Raw genomic sequence first — 21,584 nt, forward strand, 5'->3', positions numbered from 1 at the left:
GAAGCATGTCGTGTTGGGTATCAATTTACTCAGCGTAACATTATCTTTCACAATATAAAAAAATTGGGCTAACTTTTTTATTATTATACGAGATTTATATAGCGCCAACAGTTAACGCAGCGCTTTACAATGTATAAGGGGGACAACACAATTACAGTACAGTTCAATACAAAAGGTACAGGAGGGCCCTGCTCGTAGAGCTTACATTCTAAAGGGAGGGGGTGGTGGTAGAAAAGGTAATAGCTGCAAAGAATGATTTGATTGGGGTGGCTCAGGGACAGTTATGTGGGTGTGGGATAGGCTTCCCTGAATAAATGGGTTTTCAGGGATCTCCTAAAGGTGGACAGGGTAGGGGCTGATCAGACATTCTGGGGCAGGGAATTCCCGAGGATGTGAGAGGTTTTACGTTAACTTTACTGTTGTCTTATTTTTTAAGTCAAAAAAGTGTATTTTTTCCAAAAAAAAAGTGCGCTTGTAAGACCGATGCGCAAATACGGTGTGACAGAAAGTATTGCAACGACCGCCATTTTATTCTCTAGGGTGTTCGAAAAAATATATATATAATGTTTGGGGGTTCTAAGTAATTTTCTAGCAAAAAAAAACTGCTCAGAAAGAGACTCGGTCCTTAAGTGGTTAAGTGTATATTATTGATTTTTATGTTTTTTTTAAAGGGGAAAAAATATTGATTGATGGTTAGTTTACAGAGCGAGCCAGTTTGGTGATCTTTTTCTCACATTACCTGTAGAGTCCTTGAAGCATCACTAAACCAATTGAGGCCCCAGTTTATTAAAGCAAAAGAAAATTCTGCACACCAGATAAAGAAGGTTGAAATGACTAAATCTTCCCTGAAGAAAACTGAGAAACGCTGTGGCATGCTGGAGCAAGACATTAATGAGCTGGAAAAGGAGATTGATGAAGTACAGCAGGCTTGGAGAATATTCGATCGTAGGCTTGAAGAGGAGCATCTAGAAAGACAAGCAGATGTTGAGTTAGAGCAAAGTCAGGTAATAGAAGCTGATTCTTCCACTGACATAACATTGGGTCCTCTTCCCTGGTGCATCTCTCACTGTTAAAGCAAAGGCTTGCTATGGTATAACGAGCAATCGGAAATATTAATGGTGCCTAAGCAGTACACTGAAATATCTACATTATGCCTTGAATTCCTCCTGAGAAACAGCAAGGCAATTCCTGTGCCGAAGCGCTTCTGTGCATACAGCCCTATAGCTGTATATCGGCAGTGTCAGACACTTCTGCTTGATTTCATTCCTGTGGTGCTCCCTGTTCTCCTGGCTGAGGAGAAAGCTGTACCTAAGGACCTGCAGAAAAGTATTTCCCTGATTCAGCTTCATCCATTCCTTGGATGTGGGCTTTCTGAAGCTCAAGACAATAGAGTCCTGCTCAGTAAAAATCCCAGTTGATCATACTTGTGACATTTTCAAACCCCTGGATTGTTTTCAACTTACCCGATGGATTCTCTATAAACACATCTGCACAGTTAGTCTGTGAATCCCAACAAACTCTTAATTTGCTGTAAGTACAAAAATACCCTTGTTTCTCTGTGTCACGTATAATTTTATATTTTCATGGGGAGCCATAATGATAGTATCTCGTCCTATTTTTTTTTTTTTTGGCAAGTCTTTCAGTTGCCATGTGTCAGAAAACATTAGACCCTCTGCAATCGATTTTGTGAAACGCAAATGCTCCAGGTTGGGAGAGACCTGTTCCTGCAATAGGCTGGGATGTTTGTGAGCAGTGTTTGCTTTTTTTTTTTTTTTTTTCCTTTATTCATAAGGAGAAGTAGAGACCTTTTTGTTCAGACTAAAGCATTTGCCCTTTAAGTTAATGAAACGTAGGAAATAAATGTTACTATTCTTTTGGGAAAAAGACATTCGCTTTTAATATTGAGCTTTTATAACTGTGGGGCTTAAAGGGGGACCCAAAAAAGATAGCTAGTCAACTTATGGTGAAGCATGCCAACAGGGACTCAAAAGGCACCACGTTTACAGCACCAGCTCTGAAGGTTCATCATGTAATAACGGACCATCAGAATGCTTGTGCCGGTGATGTCACCGGCTGCGTGCAAGGTGAATATCTCTTAAACAGTGCAGGTTTAGGAGATATTCACTGTACCTACAGGTAAGCCTTATTATAGGTTTTCCTGTAGGTACAAGTAAAAAAACTAGGTCTACTACACTTTAAAGCAGAAGGCATTTACATTTTATTGTTTTCATTCCAAATCTTAAATCTAGGGGTAATTCATTTTTTCAGGCTAGGAGGCAGAAATATGTTAGTGAACCAAAGTAGGGCTTTATTATATTTTTGCTTGGAGGAGTTGTTCAGAATTAGCAGCTAATAGGTGCTTGTAACATCCCTGTCTTCATAGCTGGATCTATACAGGATGTTAAAAGAGGAGTCGAGAAAGAAAAATGCTGTACTGGGGCAGCAGCTGGAAAAGCTTCACTGGGAAGAGAGGGCTATAGAAGAGAAGATAGCCATTCAGCAGAGGAGACAAAAAGAAATAGAGGTAATTATTTTGCAGCTTTAACACAGATAAATCTGTCCTACGTTTATTTAATACCATGATTTTAAAAGATTACAATTTCAAAGAGATGTTTTACTTTGTTTCTCGCAGGTAAACAAAAAGTGTGTAGAGGAGCAGATTGACGACTACAACAAGAGAGTGGGGAAATTGGAAGACTACATCAACACTTGCATGTATGTGCTACATATGAATTATGTTTACTTATAGTAAAAGGCCAGTAAACACAATTACAAAGAAGTAAACTGACATTATTTCAAGCCCCCTTTGACTTGTGCCCTCTGCCATGGCTGCTGGTCTGGCTCACAAACTTGTGTCTGCTCCCACACCGTAATCCATTAAAGGAGCCACCACTGCACACAGATGTCAGTGTTCAAAAGTCATTTTTTTGTCCATTGGATGAAACCAGCAGCACATCCCCTCTTAGATCCAGAAACTCCTATTGCATTTCACCCTTCAACAGAGCTTAAACGCTGATATTGGTGTTTGGTGGTAGCTCCTTTATTAACCACTTCAGCCTTTACCCCCTTAATGACCAGGCCATTTTTTGCGATACTGCACTGCGTCGATCTGATAATTGCGCGGTCGTGCGACGTTGTACCCAAACAAGATGTATGTCTATTTTTCCCCACAAATAGAGCTTTCTTTTGGTGGCATTTGATCGCCTCTGTGGTTTTTATTTTTTGTTCTATAAACAAAAAAAGACCGACAATTTTGAAAAAAAAAAACAATTTTTTAATTTTTGCTATAAAAAAATGTAAAAAAAACCAAATTTCTTTATTAGTTTAGGCAGACATGTAATCTGCTACATATTTTTGGTAAAAAAAAAATCTCAATAAGCGTATATTGATTGGTTTGCGCAAAAGTTATAGCACCTACAAAATAGGGGATAGCGGACCGATCGGACACTTTTTTGACACTTTTTTTGGGACCAATGACATTTATACAGTGATCAGTGCTATACAAATGCACAGATTACTGTATAAATGACACTGGCAGAGAGGGGGTTAACGCTAGGGAGCGATCAAGGGGTTAAGTGTGTCCTAAGGAGGGGTTTCTAACTGTGGGGGTAGTGGACTGACTGGGAGTACAGAGAGCGCTGTTCCTAATCACTAGGAACAGAAGATCACACTGTACTCCCCTGACAGAAGGGGGATCTGCTTTGTTTACATTGGCAGATCCCCGTTCTGTCTCTCTGTGGAGCGATCGCGGGTGGCTGGCGGACATCGCGGCCATGCGCCTCGGCTCCGGTGCGGCAGGCGCACGTGCTGTGTATCTATTACATCGATTCACTTGATGGACTCTACTTACTCATCTTGTATACAGTGATTCATGAGTTGTGTATCAGATTTATTGATGGTGACACTCTTTTCAGAACACTTTTTATGTTATATCCACATTTGATTTATAAGCGCTACATTTTCTACCCTGTCTATTACACGAAGCGCCGTACCGGTATGGCAATTCGCGCTATAGAGCCACCCTGCCGTAGTATAACTGCAGCAGCTGGTCGCCAAGTGGTTAACTATAATTACAAGTTGCAGTTTACAGCAAAGTTTTTATGAACATTTAGGTACAAATATGCAAATGTTCTTCAAGTTGTTACAAATGAAGTAATTTGCAGTAAATAGTTTAGTGGTGAAGATATCTGCCATGGCAATTGACTTCTTGTTAAATAATCCAATAGTAGTATATTTAAAAAAAGCCAATTGTAAAATTCCTTATGTTGCACATTTTTTCTACGTATATGGTAGAAGTTTGGTATAAATTTGTTACTAACCTGGGCAATTCAGATGCTAAAAATGCATATCCACAGGTACCTCCAGTGAAAACATACTGATTGTATACAAATGTTAACTTTTTTGCTGTAAATGAGTGTTAGGAGGGTGGAGTGGGTCTACTTTTTAAAGAAAGGTTAAGATCTGTATACAAATGTAGTTGTTAGAAATTTAGTTTTGACTTGAAGATTTTACTAAAGTGACCTGAGCTTTTTGCATTCTTTAAATTAAATGCTCAGTTTGTCTTGCCCGATTTGTGACTGCTTTACATCAATTACTTTGACAGAGAGAGGCTGAACAATTGATACCAAGATCAGGGGCGCACTTTCTACTGGTTATTGCTAATCAGGTGGTTTGATGGTTCCCCACTGTTTTCGGCAACCATAAAAGTCCAGCTAAGGGTTCCGTTTTTTCTCTGATTATGCGAAACCCTAACTTTCTTTTTTTTCCTACTTTATTTACGTCTTTAGATTTCAAATCTCCTATTTATGTTCAGGCTCCTGTGCAAATTTCATTTCAATCTCAAATGCAGCGAGTACAGCTAGTCATACCCAGCTGCCCACTGACAGTTTTAATCAGCAGGGACAATGTTAGCTTTGCCCACAAGCACCAAAAACTTACATACCGATGTACTCTAAACAGTTGCTGTGGCCTTAAAGTAGAACTATAATAAGCAAAACCTTTTTTTTATTTTGGTTAGAGCAAGGGATGGTTATAACCCCTGTCAGTTTTTTTTTCTGTGTCCCATTTTGGAGATTTCCCTTCACATCCTGTCCCATAGTCCAAACAGGAAGAGAGAGGAAATCCCTGCAAATTAGGGGAATCCTTTGGGGTCCCCCAGGCCATCACAACCAAGTGTCCCCATTGGAAGATTTCTCCTCTTACTTTTCTGGGGACAAAAATGTGGGATTTTCTTGACTTTCATTTATAATGATAATGGTAAACAGGACAAATAGAGTGTGAATCTCTTTAACCACTTGAGCTTCTGAAGTTTTTACCCCCTACTGCGCTACTTTAACTGGTAATTGCACAGTCATGCAATGATGTACCCAAGCAAATATTATATAATTTCCTTTTGGTGATATTTCCTTTTGGTGATATTTAACCACTTCGGGCCCGGAAGGATTTGCCCCCTTTCTGACCAGGCCATTTTTTGGCGATATGGCACTGCGTCGCTTTAACTGACAATTGTGTGATTGTGCCACGTTGTACCCAAATAAAATTTGTTGTTTTTTCCCCCACCAATAGAGCTTTCTTTTGATGGTATTTGATCACCTCTGCGGTTTTTTTAATTTTTTGCGCTATAAACAAAAAAAGAGCGACAATTTTGAAAAAAAAACACTATATTGTACTTTTTGCTATAATAAATACCACAAAAATAAATTAAAAAAAAAAAAAAAAAAAAATTCTTCATCGGTTTAGCCCGATATGTATTCTACATATTTTTGGTATAAAAAAAAAATTGCAATAAGCGTATATTGATTGATTTGTGCAAAAGTTATAGCATCTACAAAATAGGGGATAGATTTATGTCATTTTTATTATTTTTTTTTTTTAACTAGTAATGGCGGTGATCTGTGATTTTTATCGGAACTGTGACATTGCGGCGGACAGATTGGACACTTTTGACGCTTTTTTGGGACCATTGACATTTATACAGTGATCAGAGCTAAAGATAGCCACTGATTACTGTATACATTTAACTTGCAGGGAAGGAGTTCACACTAGGGGGCGATCAAGGGGTTAAATGTGTTCCCTCACTGTGTGTCCTAACTGTGGGGGGGGGGGTGGGAGTGACTAAAGGAGGAGACAGATTGTTATTCCTTAGTAGGAACACACAAGCTGTCTCCTCTCCCCTGACAGAACCGGGATTTACACACACACATCCTCATTCTGTCACAAGCGATCGCAGGTGCCCGGCGAACATTGCTCCCGCTGGGCACTCGAATTGGTAATAGCGTCTTAGAGAGATGACGTATGCCTACGGCGTTTTGCACAGCCTTGCCAACCTGCCACAGTGTGTATATATCATGGAATTCTGTAATTTTTCTTATACTACTAATGGCGGCGATCGACGACTTATAATGGGACTGTGATAGAGTGTGGGGCAATTTGACACGGACGCTGGGGGGAACTGACCGACACTGACATCGCCAGTGATCAATGATAATACTATTCACTGTACTAATGACACTGGCTGGGGAGTTAATATCTAGGGCGATTAAGGGGTTAAATGTGTGCTTAATTATGTGTAACGTGTTAATGCTGCTTTTACTAAAGATCCTTCAGTTTCAAATGAGAAACTGACAGATTGCTCCCTCTGTTGAGAGTGAGGGGGGGGGGGGTATGAGAGCAGAGACAGGCAGGGGGGGGACACAAGAGACAGCAGGCTGCGGGTTACAAAATCACGCAAACCGACCACGATTTCAGGGCACAGCAGCCATGATTATCGTGGTCAGTTTACAGGGGGGAGGGTAGAAACTTGCAGGATCAGCCAGGTATTTCAGGTGATACGGGGGTCCAAATTACACAGCACAAGCACTGTGCTGTATAACCTGCTTTAAGGGAACAGGATCTTTATTTTATTGTAATAAATAGGGAAATGCAAATGGCTGGCCGCAGTGCAGCTCCTCCCCGCGCCTGCCACATCCTGAATGGCACGACGGGAGCGCAGGCAGGTAGGTCTCTGGGCATGCGCGGACGAACCATCAACCGCGCATGTCCAAAAATGGTAGGGCAAGGTAAACAAACGCCCGCAGCTACACTTTCGGATCAGGCCAGTGTGTGCTGGAAGTGACGTGCAGACCATGCACGTGCCCATATCCCATGCTAGGGGAGGGCGTGGTAGGTGAGAGGCCTCACCCTGCCGAGGACTGTGAGGTGGTCCCCTATACATAACAAACTAGCAGACTCCCAAATTAGTCACCAAGCAACAACCCAACATACCCAACCAATCCAAAGGACCCACGCACAAACAGACAAGCAAACCAACCAATCTGCGAACACACAGACTAAAAGCACACAGTCAAACGGACCTCCAAATATCCAGACAAAACCAGCCATATACGTTAGAAATCCAACAATAGGAACATGATTGGACACACAGACACCACCAATCCACAATAGGACATGACCCATTCATCCAAAAATAGGGCAAAAGGGGTCCTCCATAGTTTTTTTTTTTTTTTTTTTTTTTTTTTTTTTTCAGCTTCCAGGGTACGAGGACCATACAAAACTCCTTTTTTATTGTTGTTGGCAACCTACATTACTTAGACCCCTTTCACACTGGAGCGGTTTGCAGGCGTTATTGCGCTAAAAATACCGCCTGCAAACCGACCCAAAACAGCCGCTGCTGTTTGTTCAGTGTGAAAGCCCGAGGGCTTTCACACTGAAGCGGTGCGCTGACAGGAGAAGAAAAAAACTCCTGCAAGCCGCATCTTTGGAGCGGTGTATTCACTGCTCCTAAACCGCTCCTGCCCATTGAAATCAATGGGACAGCGCGGCAATACCGCGGCTATAGCTGCGCTGTGCGAGCGGATTTAACCCTTTTTCGGCCGCCAGCGGGGGTTAAAACCGCACCGCTAGCGGCCGAATACAGCCGCAAAAACGACAGTAAAACAGAGCTAAAAATAGCGCTGTTTTACCGCCGACGCCCCCACCGCCCCAGTGTGAAATGGGCCTTATTTATAGCATGTTATTAACTTCATCTGTAGGCATTGCTTTTCCAGATCAGGCAAGCTTAGTAAAAGTTGGTAAACAGTTTTGGCAAGTAAACCACAAGAACTTCTAACACAACACAGTGCATTTTCAAAGTACTAAAGCTTAATTGTACATCATAGGACACAAAGGACTTCATATTCATGACTACTTGGGTTGTGTTGCAACCTTCAGGAGTTTAGACACTGGTGAAAAAAGCAAAAATTTGTCCCAGGGACAACCCCTCCCAACTCAGCTAAGCCTAGCTAGTGATTGTAGGTGGTGGATGTTTTTCCTTCTGCCACCCTGAAGATCTTTTGATTCACTGTGTTCCCATTACTTCTGGCCTGTTCCTTACATCTCTAAGGGGCAGAGGTAGGCCTTGTTCAAAATGGTTGCTAAGGCAGGCAGGCCAAGAGTGACTGTACCTGCAAACTGCATTCAACAATGGGGATGGCCTGTCAGTCACTGACTCTCTGCTCTACCCCTCCAATCCTTACTGGAGGACCGTGCTGTGGAGGGGGCAAGAGCGGCTATGCCAGCAGCAGGTCAAGCATCTGGGTTGATTCCGACATTAAAGTTAGGATCCTTGCAGAACCTGGATGTCATCTGTGATGAAACATGTAGGGTAGGGCCTACTAGAGTGACATCATCACGCACGCTGTGTTTGATTGCGTGAATATGTGTGTCCGCTCTGTCTACCCGGAAACACAGGCTTTTATGACATGTCTTGAAGTTCTAATGCGAGTGCCCACTACGGATTTTTAAAATAAATAGGTTCATAAGGTACTACCCCTATGGTGTTGCTTTTTATCCATCATTTCTGAGATACTTTGTGGCGGCACCCATACTGCATGAACAATGGTGGAGAGACTGCAACTGTCAGACGAGATTAACCCCTCATGCGTTTTTTGACCATTTACTAAAAACAATGGTCAATATAATCTGGTAAAATGCTGGAGTGTTTTATGTCTGTTTGGGAGCACCTTTCTTGTCTTACTACACATTTTTCCGGGCTGATTTACCCCCTATGCGCTGTTAGACCATTTACTAGTTTAATGGTCCTGGTAAGAAGCTGGAGTGTGTGCTTTCTACCTGGGTGCATGGATGATCTATATCACATGGATGAATAGTTACGGCTTTCACTATTGTTACGGCTTTCACTATTGTATCATCACATTATGAACTTTTTTCTATACATGTGGACTTTTATATTGTCTGTATTAAGACACGATCCGAGCATCAGTGGTTATAATTTATCTTGTATGTTCAGAGCAACCTTTCTTGTTTTTAGTGTTTTTTGTGTTATATGATTTAGTACTGTTATGGAAATGATTAAGAGCTCCAATCGAGCCCAAGGTTATCTGCTGCTGTCTCTAATTGGAAAGTGTGGCTATGCATGCATATAAAAGTAAACACTCTGAGACACGCTCAGCTCCGTTACTTTTTACACTTCTGATTTATTCAAGGCGGTGCTAATGTTTTATACACACAAATACGTCATTGCTATGTTAGTCTAATAGGTACATCTCATTGGTTAGGATAGAAAAGAAGATGGAGAATCTTCATAACGAGGTTTGGCTGTCCTTGGTTTTGTCTTCAGTTCCGCGTTCTTCTGATGTGTGGGATGTAGGGGGTACCCGCCATTTTGAGAAAATATAGGAACAGAGCAAACCTGTATACTTATATAATGAGTAAGGAGAAAAATATGTATGCACATAAGAAAATAGACATTTTCAGATTATTATTATTATTATTTACATCACATTCCTTCACAATCCCCCTAAAATAACTATTTTCTCTTTTCTGTCCCTAATACTAAAGGTCCCACTTTGGCCTGGCCCTTCTCCTCAGCAACTCTTTTAGGCTGTATATAGAATTGGGCAGCAACTGTTCACTTCCCTCCTCGATACAGCTGGAGAGGTGCAGTCAGGCGCTATCCCTAAAACCCTATAGGATTGTGAGATTTTGGACAAGGAGTGACTGTAGAGGAGTGAAGGGTTTGTCATCTTCCATCATAAGGGGGTCCTCTTCTTGGTGGAGAAATGTAGGTGTGCTATTGTCTACAGCCTTGCTCATTAATTTTTTTACAAAATGTAGAATACAGCATACAATCAGGGCTAAAAGAACCAGGATTATTAATACCCTTACCCGTATCTGGGCGAGCACCTTCTGCCACCCACTCATCCAGCTAAAGTATTGATCCCATGGGTCTGTGATACCTGAGTTCTTCAACTCCAATGACAGATCTTCTAATTTCTTTATAGCTAAAGTAACCGTACCATTTGGGCCAGTATTATCAGGAATGTATGTACAACAGGTTCCCGTTTTTTCCTATGATTTTACAAAACACCTCCTTTCCCAGCTAGCACCATGTCTAAGGCCATCCGGTCCTGGAATGTCATGTAGGAAGTGGGGGATAACTGGTCAGCAATTCCCTGGAGGGCATCTTTAGTGTAATTTACAAATCTCTGTTGGTTATAATATGTGTAGTGTCAGGTCACCTAGAGGCTGGGTGACAGATGCACACCGTTGGGATCAGGAGTGCACCGCAAGGTAGTGGACCCTACGGCTGACTGCTGCGGATTGAACCCTGGGAGGTTCAGGAAGCAGGTCTACGGGATCACTGACACATATCCCACTGGAAGCTAGAGCATAGATTCCCCAGGGCGCGGAGTCTAAGAGCCAGCAGGTGTTCACCAGAGCCTCTAGTGGTGAGGATGGACTGCGCTGCAGTCTGGCTCCAGGTCGCGGCCCCCAGGGTCTCACAGCTCACGCTCACGGTAGACTACAGGAGAAGAGGAAGGAGGCAGCAGGCTGGAACAACAAGGAAAGTAAGGGACAAGCCAAGGTCTGTAACAGGAATCAGATGTAGGAAACACAGCAAGTACACACAGAGGCTAACACACAATGGTTGATCAACAGTGCTGGCTTGCAGTGCACAGGTTAATATAGGGTTCCCTGATAGGGCCTCAGGTGGGGCCATGCTTAGAGGAGAGGTTACAAAAGCAGTCAGGTGAGGGTCAGCTGGTCTCTAGAGATGAACACATGGAGACAGGTATGCTGATCGACAAACTCTATTGCATAACCATGACATGTATTCAATCCAATCTACATTCTTGTTGACAGTTGTTATGGGGATCAAAGACTCAAAACCGGCTTTTACCTGGTCCCTGGCTTTAAACTCATCAGGGACCCCCCTTGTAACCCCTATGACATCTATGTATACATGAGGGTCAAAGCTTCCGCAGAGAGCTGCTCGCTTCCTCCTCTGTGTGCTGGGTTAGTATATGTATCAGGGGTATCTTTGGTTAGGATATGGGGGGGGGGGGGGGGCATAATGACCTTTGCAAGGGCACATTCACTGGTCCAGATTCCCTCTAGATCCAACTGGAAAAAGGATATGCAGCACCCGAAAACACGCTCTCCTGCAGTGATAAGCGTGCATTCAGGTGTTCTTCCTGGTCAACTTGACTGAGGTGGCTGTGGTCAGCAAAACTTGGAATGGACCATCATATCTTGGCTCAAGGATCTCCAGACAGTAGTTGGTGTGTTCCTGTATCTAATTCAGGATCTGGAATGGAAGAAAACATCTGGACATGCATTCAGGTTAATTCTCGTGATAAAGTGGTTACATAATTAGTCAACACATCAGACTGCAACTGTAACTGTTGTGGAAAGTAACAACCAAGTCTGGGAGCTGAACCAAACAAAATTTCATAAGGGGATAGGGCATGTTTCCCCCGGGGGTGTGTCTGACACTGAACAGGGCAATGGGCTGTCTGGCCAACTCATGTTAGTCTCTTGGGCCATCTTTAACATCCTGTTTTTAGTGTCCCATTCATCCTTTCTACCTTCCCGCTACTTTGAGGGTGGTATGGGATGTGTGGTGCCAACTGAACCCCCAGTACTGCCCAAATCTCTTTTGTAAGGGTTGCTGTTAAGGCTGGTCCCTGATCTCTCAATATCACCTCTGGGACCCCAAATCTACATACTATCTCACTCAGTAGTTTCTTAGCTGTGGTCCTGGCAGTCATGACCACTTCCACTAGGGCGTTTTCGAATCTTCCACTTCTTGGCACTTGAGAATGATCAATTTGCATCCTCTGGAATGGGGTATAGGGCTTTTGCCAGGTGCTTCTTCTGTGCTTCTTCTGTGCTTCTTCTGTGCTTCTTCTGTGCTTCTTCTGTGCATCCTGGGTTACATTTGGTGCAGATAATGCATTATCTGCAGAAGTTGTCAGTCAGTGGAGTAACTCTTGGTGCAACACTTGTTGATAAGAGAGTTCATAAAAGTCTTTGTCAAGTGGGCAGCTCCATGTGCCCATTGCACCACGGCTGGGTACATACTCCTGGGTAGACAAGGCTTCTTGTTGCACTCGAATAGTCCATTTCTGAGAGTTGCTCCTCTCCGTTTCCAGCTTTCCTTCTTATCCGGACTTGTTGTTTCCTGTAGTTCTTTTAGATAAACTCTGTCCACTGGGAAAGTCTGTAAGGTAAGCACGGGGTGGTCTTCTTCTACCACCCTGCTGTCCACTTCCCGTGGACCACCAGCTGTCTGGCAGCTGAATTGGCTAGATGATTGCTACAAGCTTCCTTTGAGTTCATTTTGTCGTGTGCTTTACTCAGAATAGTCACTTGGGTTGGGAGAAGCAAGGCATCAATCAAGTTTTCACAGGTGTTCCTGCAGCTCTCAGGAATCCTCTGTCCTAGATAACACCATAATCATGGGCAATGCTGAAAGCATATCTTGAGTCCATATGACTGTTGGCTCCTCCTCCTTTCCCCCCTCGAGAAGTGGAAGAAGGGTGGTAGGGTTCAGTGTTTGACAACTTAATAGAGTAATGCTGTCCAGTAGGAGGAAACACAGGAGTCTCAAGTGTCTGGTAGTGGACAAGTGTTTTGGCTGGATCCTGGTTGAATATGGCAACACCGTCATGGGGAGCAAGCAGAACGAGGCAGTGTCTGAGGACCAAGTTCAAAATTTTTTTCAAGCAAGGCTTGTGTAGCAAAGCCAGCTCGCAGACACAATAGGCCTCCTCTTGCTTCCACATCCTGCCGACAGGAATAATATCCTATGGGGCGTAGGCTGATGCCGTGTGATTGGGTGAGTACACCTGCAGCATGTCCCAGACGTTCGGATACAAAGAGCTTGAGCGTTTTGTCGTAGTCTGGGAGCCCTAGCGCCTGAGATGGCACACATGAGGGCCTCAAACTTAGATATTTCTTCAGGAGACATCTGGAAGGGTCTGATTGCAGAGCATCAGTAGGAAGGCTTCTGGAATCCATGCTCTGCACTAGGAAATTAGTCCAAGGAAAATGACAGGTGTTGAGCACCACTGCAATTTGGGCTTTGAGGCTCTGCAGCCCTGGTTGGCAAGATAGCACAACAGGCTTTCTGAGGTGACTTCAACAGGGGTAAGTCAGCTGCACAAAGGAGAAGGTCATCAACATATTGGAAGAAAATCACTTCCGGGTGTTCCTCTTGTCATGTGTCAAGGATGATAGCCATAGCTTTTGCAAACTGGTTTGGAAAGTTCTGTGCCCCTTGTGGCACAACTGTTTAGGTATGTTGCCGTTTCTTTCCGTGGATGAATGTGAAAAGGTACCAGCAGGAGGGGTGAGGGTGGACACTGAAGAAAACGTTTGTAAGGTCCACCTCTGTGAGGTATTTTGCAGTCAAAGGCATCCACAGCAGGTACCTGGTTCTTCTTTAGGGGTTCTCTTCTTGGGGTTATTGTGGTTTCCGGGGCAATGAAGCGCCCTCTTTTAGCTTGACTGAAACTGGTGGCACCTTTAAGTGACCGTTGTCTTCCGGTCCTGTGGACCATAGGCACGCAGGGATTCTGTCAAGTACTTCCTGCAGTATTGAACTTGAAGTTTTTGCTTCATTAACCACTTCAGCCCCGGAAGGTTTTACCCCCTTCCTGACCAGAGCACTTTTTACAATTCGGCACTGCGTCGCTTTAACTGCTAATTGCGCGGTCATGCAATGCTGTACCCAAACGAAATTTGCGTCCTTTTCTTCCCACAAATAGAGCTTTCTTTTGATGGTATTTGATCACCTCTGCCATTTTTATTTTTATTTGCGCAGCGATTTTTCAAACGCATTTTTTGGGGAAAAAACACACTTTTTTAAATTTTAATGCACTAAAACACACTATATTGCCCAAATGTTTGATGAAGTAAAAAAGATGATCTTAGGCCGAGTACATGGATACCAAACATGACATGCTTTAAAATTGCGCACAAACGTGCAGTGGCAACAAACAAAATTCATTTTTAAAAGCCTTTAAAAGCCTTTACAGGTTACCACTTTAGATTTACAGAGGAGGTCTACTGCTAAAATTACTGCCCTCGATCTGACGTTCGCGGTGATACCTCACATGCATGGTGCAATTGCTGTTTACATTTGACGCCAGACCGACGCTTGCGTTCGCCTTAGCGCGAGAGCAGGGGGGACAGGGGTGCTTTTTTTTTTTTTTTTTTTTCCTTTATTATTATTATTATTTTTTTTATCTTATTTTAAAACTGTTCCTTTCATTTTTTTTTTTTTTTTTTTTAAATCATTTAAATTGTTATCTCAGGGAATGTAAATATCCCCTATCATAGCAATAGGTAGTGACAGGTACTCTTTTTTGAAAAAATTGGGGTCTATTAGACCCTAGATTTCTCCTCTGCCCTCAAAGCATCTGACCACACGAAGATCGGTGTGATAAAATGCTTTCCCAATTTCCCAATGGCGCTGTTTACATCCGGCGAAATCTAAGTCATAAAATGCTCGTAGCTTCCGGTTTCTTAGGCCATAGAGATGATTGGAGCCACTCTGGTCTCTGATCAGCTCTATGGTCAGCTGGCTGAATCACCGGCTGCATTCTCAGGTTCCCTGTTGAGACAGGAGAGCCAGAGAAAAACACGGAAGACGTTGGGGGGGGGGGGGGGGGCATTCCCTCCCACTGCTTGTAAAAGCAGTCTAGAGGCTAATTAGCCGCTAGGATTGCTTTTACATGAAAGCCGACTGCTGGCTGAAAAGAATGATACCAAGATGATACCTAAACCTGCAGGCATCATTCTGGTATAACCACTCAAAGTCGTGAATGGCGTACCTGAAGACAAAAAAATGGTTAACAATAAAGCACAGTAAACGGTAAAGTATAAAAAATTGCATACCTGAAAAGCAAACATGATAAAACATAATAACAATAAAACATTGCAGAATAGAATACAGTAAAAAAGAGCAGAACAATAGAGAGAGAGAGAACAATAAAACGACAACTATTATTTTTTATTTTATATTTTTGTTTGTGTTTTTTTTTTTTTTTTTTTTTTTTACACTTTTTTTTGTAACTAACTTTTATAACTGTAACCGGTTCCAGGTTCGGGTCTCTCAAAATGCGATGGCATCTTGAGAGACCCTGTGAAAGTGTGCCTAGTCTGTGCAATGCTGTACCCTACGCTAATACTCAACTAGTGAATGGTAGCGTTCAAAACATTCACCAATGCAAAGACCAGGATTGTCAGGACAGGAGAGACAATAATAGCGGGTGTCACGCCTATATCCGCGCTTGCTGCAGACACGACATCTTTTTTGGGGGGGGTTCGTTGGGTAGGGGTACTCGGGAGGACATAAAGAAAATGCCTCTCATGCAGCCGACTGCATTTGGTTGGGGATGTGAATGGGGGAAGTACGGGCGCTGCAGAAGCGGTGGGTTCCCAATTAGGATTGGCGAATGCAGCAGGAAGGGCATTATGGGCACGACGGGCCTGTGTTTGTCTTTTTGGTGGCAGCGGGACACTACTTGTGCTTGCCACCTCACCAGCTTGAACTGCACTTATGGGACTCGCCACGTCACCAAGTGTTACTGCAGTGCGGGTTTGACTACGACCGGGGTGTACTAGGCCGCTGGTGCTTGCCAGTTCACCAAAACGCTACAAAAAAAACTGTTAGCGATCGCAGGGATCAGGCCTGACTCTACGAACGCTGCAGTTATGCGTTTAGTGTTTTGTAAGTGTCAGTGATCGATCGATACTGCACTTGGGTGGGCTGGGCTGGGCGGAGGGGCAAAACGCAGGTGCTAGCAGGTATCTGGGCTGATCCCGCTAACACTGCGTTTGTGGGAACCCTAAACTGCTGGGGACGCTAGTATAGATCTGATCAGATCAGATATTGATCCGATCAGATACTATACCACCAAGGGAGGTGTACGGTGCGTGCGTGGGTGTTAGCGGTACTGGCGCTAACCTGACGCTGCCTGGGGCTGGTGCTTGCCAGTTCACCAAAACGCTACCAAAAAAACGGTTAGCGATCGGAGGGATCAGGCCTGACTCTGCGAACGCTGCAGTTATGCGTTTAGTGTTTTGTAAGTGACAGTGATCGATTGATACTGCACTTGGGTGGGCTGGGCCGGGCGGAGGGGCAAAATGCAGGTGCTAACAGGTATCTGGGCTGATCCCGCTAACACTGCGTGTTTGGGAACCCTAAACTGCTGGGGACGCTAGTATAGATCTGATCGGATCAGATATTGATCCGTACAGATACTATACCACTAAGGGAGGCGTATGCTGCGTGCGTGGGTGTTAGCGGTACTGGCGCTAATCTGACGCTGCCTGGGGCGACGCATATCACCGCCGGGCGATCAGGGGGCTAAACCTTTATTCGGTAATAAACGGCGGGTGCCCTGACACTATAAAAAATAAACGAACTAACCAGCCCCCCCCTAACACTTATACGGTGATCAGTGGTGAAAGGGTTAACTAGGGGGCAATCAAGGGGTTAAAACATTTATTAGATAGTATATGGGGGTCCCTGACGCTATAAAACGCTGACGGCGAACCTAAATATTTACCTCCCTAACTAGCGTCACCAGCGACACTAATACAGCGATCAGAAAAATTATCGCTTAGTGACACTGGTGACGGGGTGATCAAGGGGTTAAAACTTTATTAGGGGGGTACCCTAGACCTAAAGGGGGCTACCACTCACTGCCCTAACACTGTAACTGTCACAAACTGACACCAATCAGTAATCAGGAAAAAAAAAAAAAAAAATACTGCTTGGTGTCAGTTTTTGACGGGGGGGGGTGGTTGGGGGGCGATCGGGGGGGGGGGGGTCGGGGGTGTTTTATGTGCCTGGCATGTTCTACTGTGTGTGTTTGTGTTTTGTGCACTTACATGTCTTCTCTCCTCGGCGCTGGAACGGAAACTGCCAAGCCGAGGAGAGATGACATCACATCCTCTGCCTGTGTGAAACTACACACAGGCAGGGGAGGATTCCGATTGGCTAGGAGCGATCGCGAGAGGGGGGCCACGATCGGATGGTCCCCCCCTCGCCTCCCAACGCTCCCAGTGAAATGCCAACCGCCGCTGGCACCGGGGGGGGGTCCGATCGGACCCCCCGCCCGCGGGAGGCAGATCACGTACAGGTACGTGATTCTGCCTGCCCGTGCCATTCTGCCGACGTATATCTACGTTAGGCGGTCGGCAAGTGGTTAAGTGTCATCAGGAGAGGCAGAGAACACAAAGCAGATTAGTCTTCTAAAGATAGGGGAGTATGTAACTTCATCCCCCCTTCAGGCGTGTCCTGATTGAGGCCTGTAGTCCGGACAACACATCAGCTCCTAGTAGATTCAAGGGACATGTAGAGGACGCCACAAATCTGGCAAGCAAATCAGGAAATGTTCCCACTTGGAGTGGCTCTACAAATGGACTGGAGCGGGGCAACCCATCCACTCCCACGCAGGAAACGTGTGTGTCTCTTTTCATAGTGGGATAAACTCAGATCATCAAAGGCCTGTACGAGTCTAGCATGATACTTCTTCAGACTCCCCTTTATCTTGAGTATTATCTTGGATTGTGGTCTTCTGATCCGTCAACTTCTCCTTTGCCCAGTCGTGGAGTTGTGCACAGAACTCCACTCCTGAGGCGTAGGAAGTGGCACTTGTCAGGCAGGCATCATTGAAGGCCGGCTGCATGACTGGCCATAAGACATGTCCTGCTTTGATTTGGCATAGGCTGATCAAGTCTCTCCAGGCAGCTGAGTAAGTTTCTTGTATCTGCACTATCCTGTGGTAGAAGGGAATTGGCTGCTTCTCTGGGTCAGGCAGACTTGTCACTAAGGCCTCTGCTTGTGATGGAGTAAAAGCGACATACATCACTGGTGCCCCTTCTGGTAACCGAGACTGTTGTTGGGGCGGGGGCTGGCAAGGGGCACTACTCCTTACGGTTGCCAGCATCTGTTTGAGATCCTCTCGGAACTGTGAGTCCGGAGCCAGATTGGGGGTTAAATCAGTGGGTGGCCTTGCTGCCTGCTGTTGGGCTTCCCACTCAGATGCTTCTTCATCATTAACATATCCGGCCTGGGAATGTGATGCTTCCGTATTGGGGAAGACAGATGTGTGGTACGAACCATCCTTGTTTAAAACTGGGAGGGCTGGGTACAGGCTGTTTGAGCTTACTGGGTGTACCAAGATGGCCGCCGGCAGGAAGTGCACTGGGCTGGGTAGAAAGTGAAGGCATGGGTGCACTAAGATGGCCGCCGGGCTGAGTTGTCACAGTGGGTTGTGCTTGGGTGGTGAGGAAGGAGTGGTTGTTAGATGGAGGGCAGTGTTGTCCCTCCCCTCCTTTTGTTTCAAGTTCCAACATAGCGTGGTAATTTCACATACTGTATCATCAACTCTGTGATACACATACAGAATACAGTCGCCATCTTTCTTAACTTCCTTTATCCAATTTTCTTTATCACACAGGATTTTTCTCCCTGTTTCTTTAGCAACATAACTTTCGCCACTTCATTCAACTTTGTTAACTATTTCAACATCTTCTTCTCGTCACAATATCACATTCTTTACAATATCACTTTCTTTACAATATCACTTTCTTTTCTCTCTCTGTTTCTCGACTAACGGCTTGAGAGGAGAATACGTACAACCAAGGGGTTAATATTTTTCTCAGCGTTCCTTATCAACAAATTCCTTGGGTGGGGGCACATAAGACTGCGCTCCTAGCTGCTACTGTCTGCTATAACCCTGTAATGTACGGTTAATCTCAGAACAAGAACAAACACATCAGGGGTAGCGAGGAGCAACGGCCCGCGACCCAACAGATCCCCCGGGCAGCCCCCCCTCCGACCTTAACCAGTCCCCAACCCCTCTCGTGTATAGCAAACAGTAAACCACAAATACACTCACGACAGGACATTACACCTGCCACTCTTCAAACTGCAAAATTTCAGCAGGCTAAGGTAACCTCAGGGGCAGACAACTCCCCTTAAACCCAGTTAAAGGTCGTCATTACAGTTACTCCCAGAGGCCGACAGCTCATCTGGGGGTGAGACATCTGTAACGCTTTCAGACTGCGGGGGGCTCCAGCAGCTGAGATTTCCTTCAAAGGTCCGACAAACCCATGAGTAACCTGTCCTATAACCGTCTACTACAATACCCATCTCGCTCCAGAGGCCGACAGCTCATCTGGAGATGAGAACACACATGTAGCACTTTTAGACTGCTGAGTTTCGCAGCCCAAAGAATGGCAGACAGTGAACAAATACAGACAGCAGAAACCCATTGGCAGGTTCGTTAAAACAACCTCAGGTGAGGAAATACCTGCCTCTAAGACAGTCTCAGCATACCAACAGAATCCAGCCGTCAACCGAAAGATAAGAAAGTCGTACAGTGGTAAGAATATAAATTAACTTACCAGTACTGTTGTTAGGGCTGCGCAAACCCCCTCTCATCTTTCAATTAACGCTCGAATGCTTATCGCGGTATGACTTCGACTGTAGCCTGAGGTCCCGGGTTTCGGCACCATCTGTTATGGAAATGATTAAGAGCTCCAATCGAGCCCAAGGTTATCTGCTGCTGTCTCTAATTGGAAAGTGTGGCTATGCATGCATATAAAAGTAAACACTCTGAGACACGCTCAGCCCCGTTACTTTTTACACTTCTGATTTATTCAAGGCGGTGCTAATGTTTTATACACACAAATACGTCATTGCTATGTTAGTCTAATAGGTACATCTCATTGGTTAGGATAGAAAAGAAGATGGAGAATCTTCATAACGAGGTTTGGCTGTCCTTGGTTTTGTCTTCAGTTCCGCGTTCTTCTGATGTGTGGGATGTAGGGGGTACCCGCCATTTTGAGAAAATATAGGAACAGAGCAAACCTGTATACTTATATAATGAGTAAGGAGAAAAATATGTATGCACATAAGAAAATAGACATTTTCAGATTATTATTATTATTTACATCACATTCCTTCACAGTACTATTTTACAGGGTGTCACACAGGTAGTTCCCCTTATTTTCACTTGTTGATCCTGCCAGTAAGTCTGAAGTTTTCAACAGAACAGGCTGTCCTGCAGCTGTAGCAGTTAGAGAGCCGTGACAAACCATTTACATATTGATTGAAGACATTGTGTGCCATCTTTTTGTCCTAATCCTAAGCAGGTGCTTCACTCTTTGATGTTCACGATGTATGAGTTTACTTATCTACAGCTTCATTTCAGCAGCCTGATTCCCTCTTTGTTCTGTCTGTGGGTCCTTGCAAGGGTCAAGCTGCTTCTCAACCCATTATTTTTAGGTGGCTCATTTTTTAGGCCTATGGTGTCGAGGTTCCACCCTTCCCGGTCAAAGCCCATTCCATCATGAGTGTTATTGTTTCCTGGCCTGTTCAGTATCAAGCTTCTCTTGTTAAGGTATGTAAGACTGCTACATGGTCGCCTTTTTGTATCTTTACCAAGTTCTATCAGATGTTTATATCTCTGCGGATGCCAGTTTTGGATAAAAGGTCTCACAGGCATATTTATAGTGGGACCCCCCCCCATATTCTACTTCTTGGGTTTTGGGCATTTTTGGTTTTGTTACCCATCCCTCATGTTCAGTGGTTTGGGACATCCCAGCACATGAATATGAAGTCATCTGTGTCCTGTATTGTACGTATGATTAAGAAATTAGGATTTTTGGTTTACCTATAAAATTATTTTCTTGGAGTACATCCCCAGGACACTGAAATCCTTCTGTTGGCTGTTCCTTGTTGCTTGCTTCAAAACGAAGGCTTAGCTGAGCTTGGAAGGGGTTATGAGTGTGTATTCCTGCCTTTTTTTTGTCTGTGTCAATTCACCTGAAGATGGCAGTATTACTCAAATAGTCACGAATATGGAGTCCGACGTGTCCCAAGAAAAGGATTTTGCAGGTGAACCAAAATCCCAATGTTATTATTAACCATATGGCTTTGGGCTATCCCTAAAGGCGATTTCTGTTTCCTTCACTTCTGCCTTTAATTAAAGAATATGATTGCTAATTGTTTTCAGCAATGCTCTTGAAGAGCACAGGAACCAGGAGGAACAGCTCGTTCGTGAAATCGAATACAGTACTCAGAGGATGTCAGAGGTAAATGAGGAGCTGAACATAACTGTTAGTGAGCTGCAGAACGCCAGGATCGATTATCATGAAGGCACTCGCCAGAAGAAGAAAGCGGAGATTTTGGAGAGTGTGAAAAGAATGTACCCAGACTCTGTGGTAAGTATATAGGCTGTGGAGACCAGAATATTTAACTTTTTTTAAACGTTCTCAAA

The 21,584-nt window shown here is 44.3% G+C and overlaps 1 protein-coding gene across 1 annotated transcript in view; it reads left to right on the forward strand.

Moving 5' to 3' along the window:
* SMC1B (structural maintenance of chromosomes 1B) overlaps positions 1-21,584 on the forward strand; it is a 197,669-nt gene that overhangs the window by 58,387 nt on the left and 117,698 nt on the right. Inside the window, exons 6-9 of the mRNA XM_073621917.1 lie at positions 746-1,004; positions 2,384-2,524; positions 2,633-2,715; positions 21,321-21,528. Coding sequence (XP_073478018.1) covers positions 746-1,004; positions 2,384-2,524; positions 2,633-2,715; positions 21,321-21,528 — 691 coding nt within the window. The remainder of the gene's footprint in view (positions 1-745; positions 1,005-2,383; positions 2,525-2,632; positions 2,716-21,320; positions 21,529-21,584) is intronic.

This window comes from Aquarana catesbeiana, linkage group LG03, assembly GCF_042186555.1.
Source record: "Aquarana catesbeiana isolate 2022-GZ linkage group LG03, ASM4218655v1, whole genome shotgun sequence".
Classification (NCBI taxonomy): domain Eukaryota; kingdom Metazoa; phylum Chordata; class Amphibia; order Anura; family Ranidae; genus Aquarana; species Aquarana catesbeiana.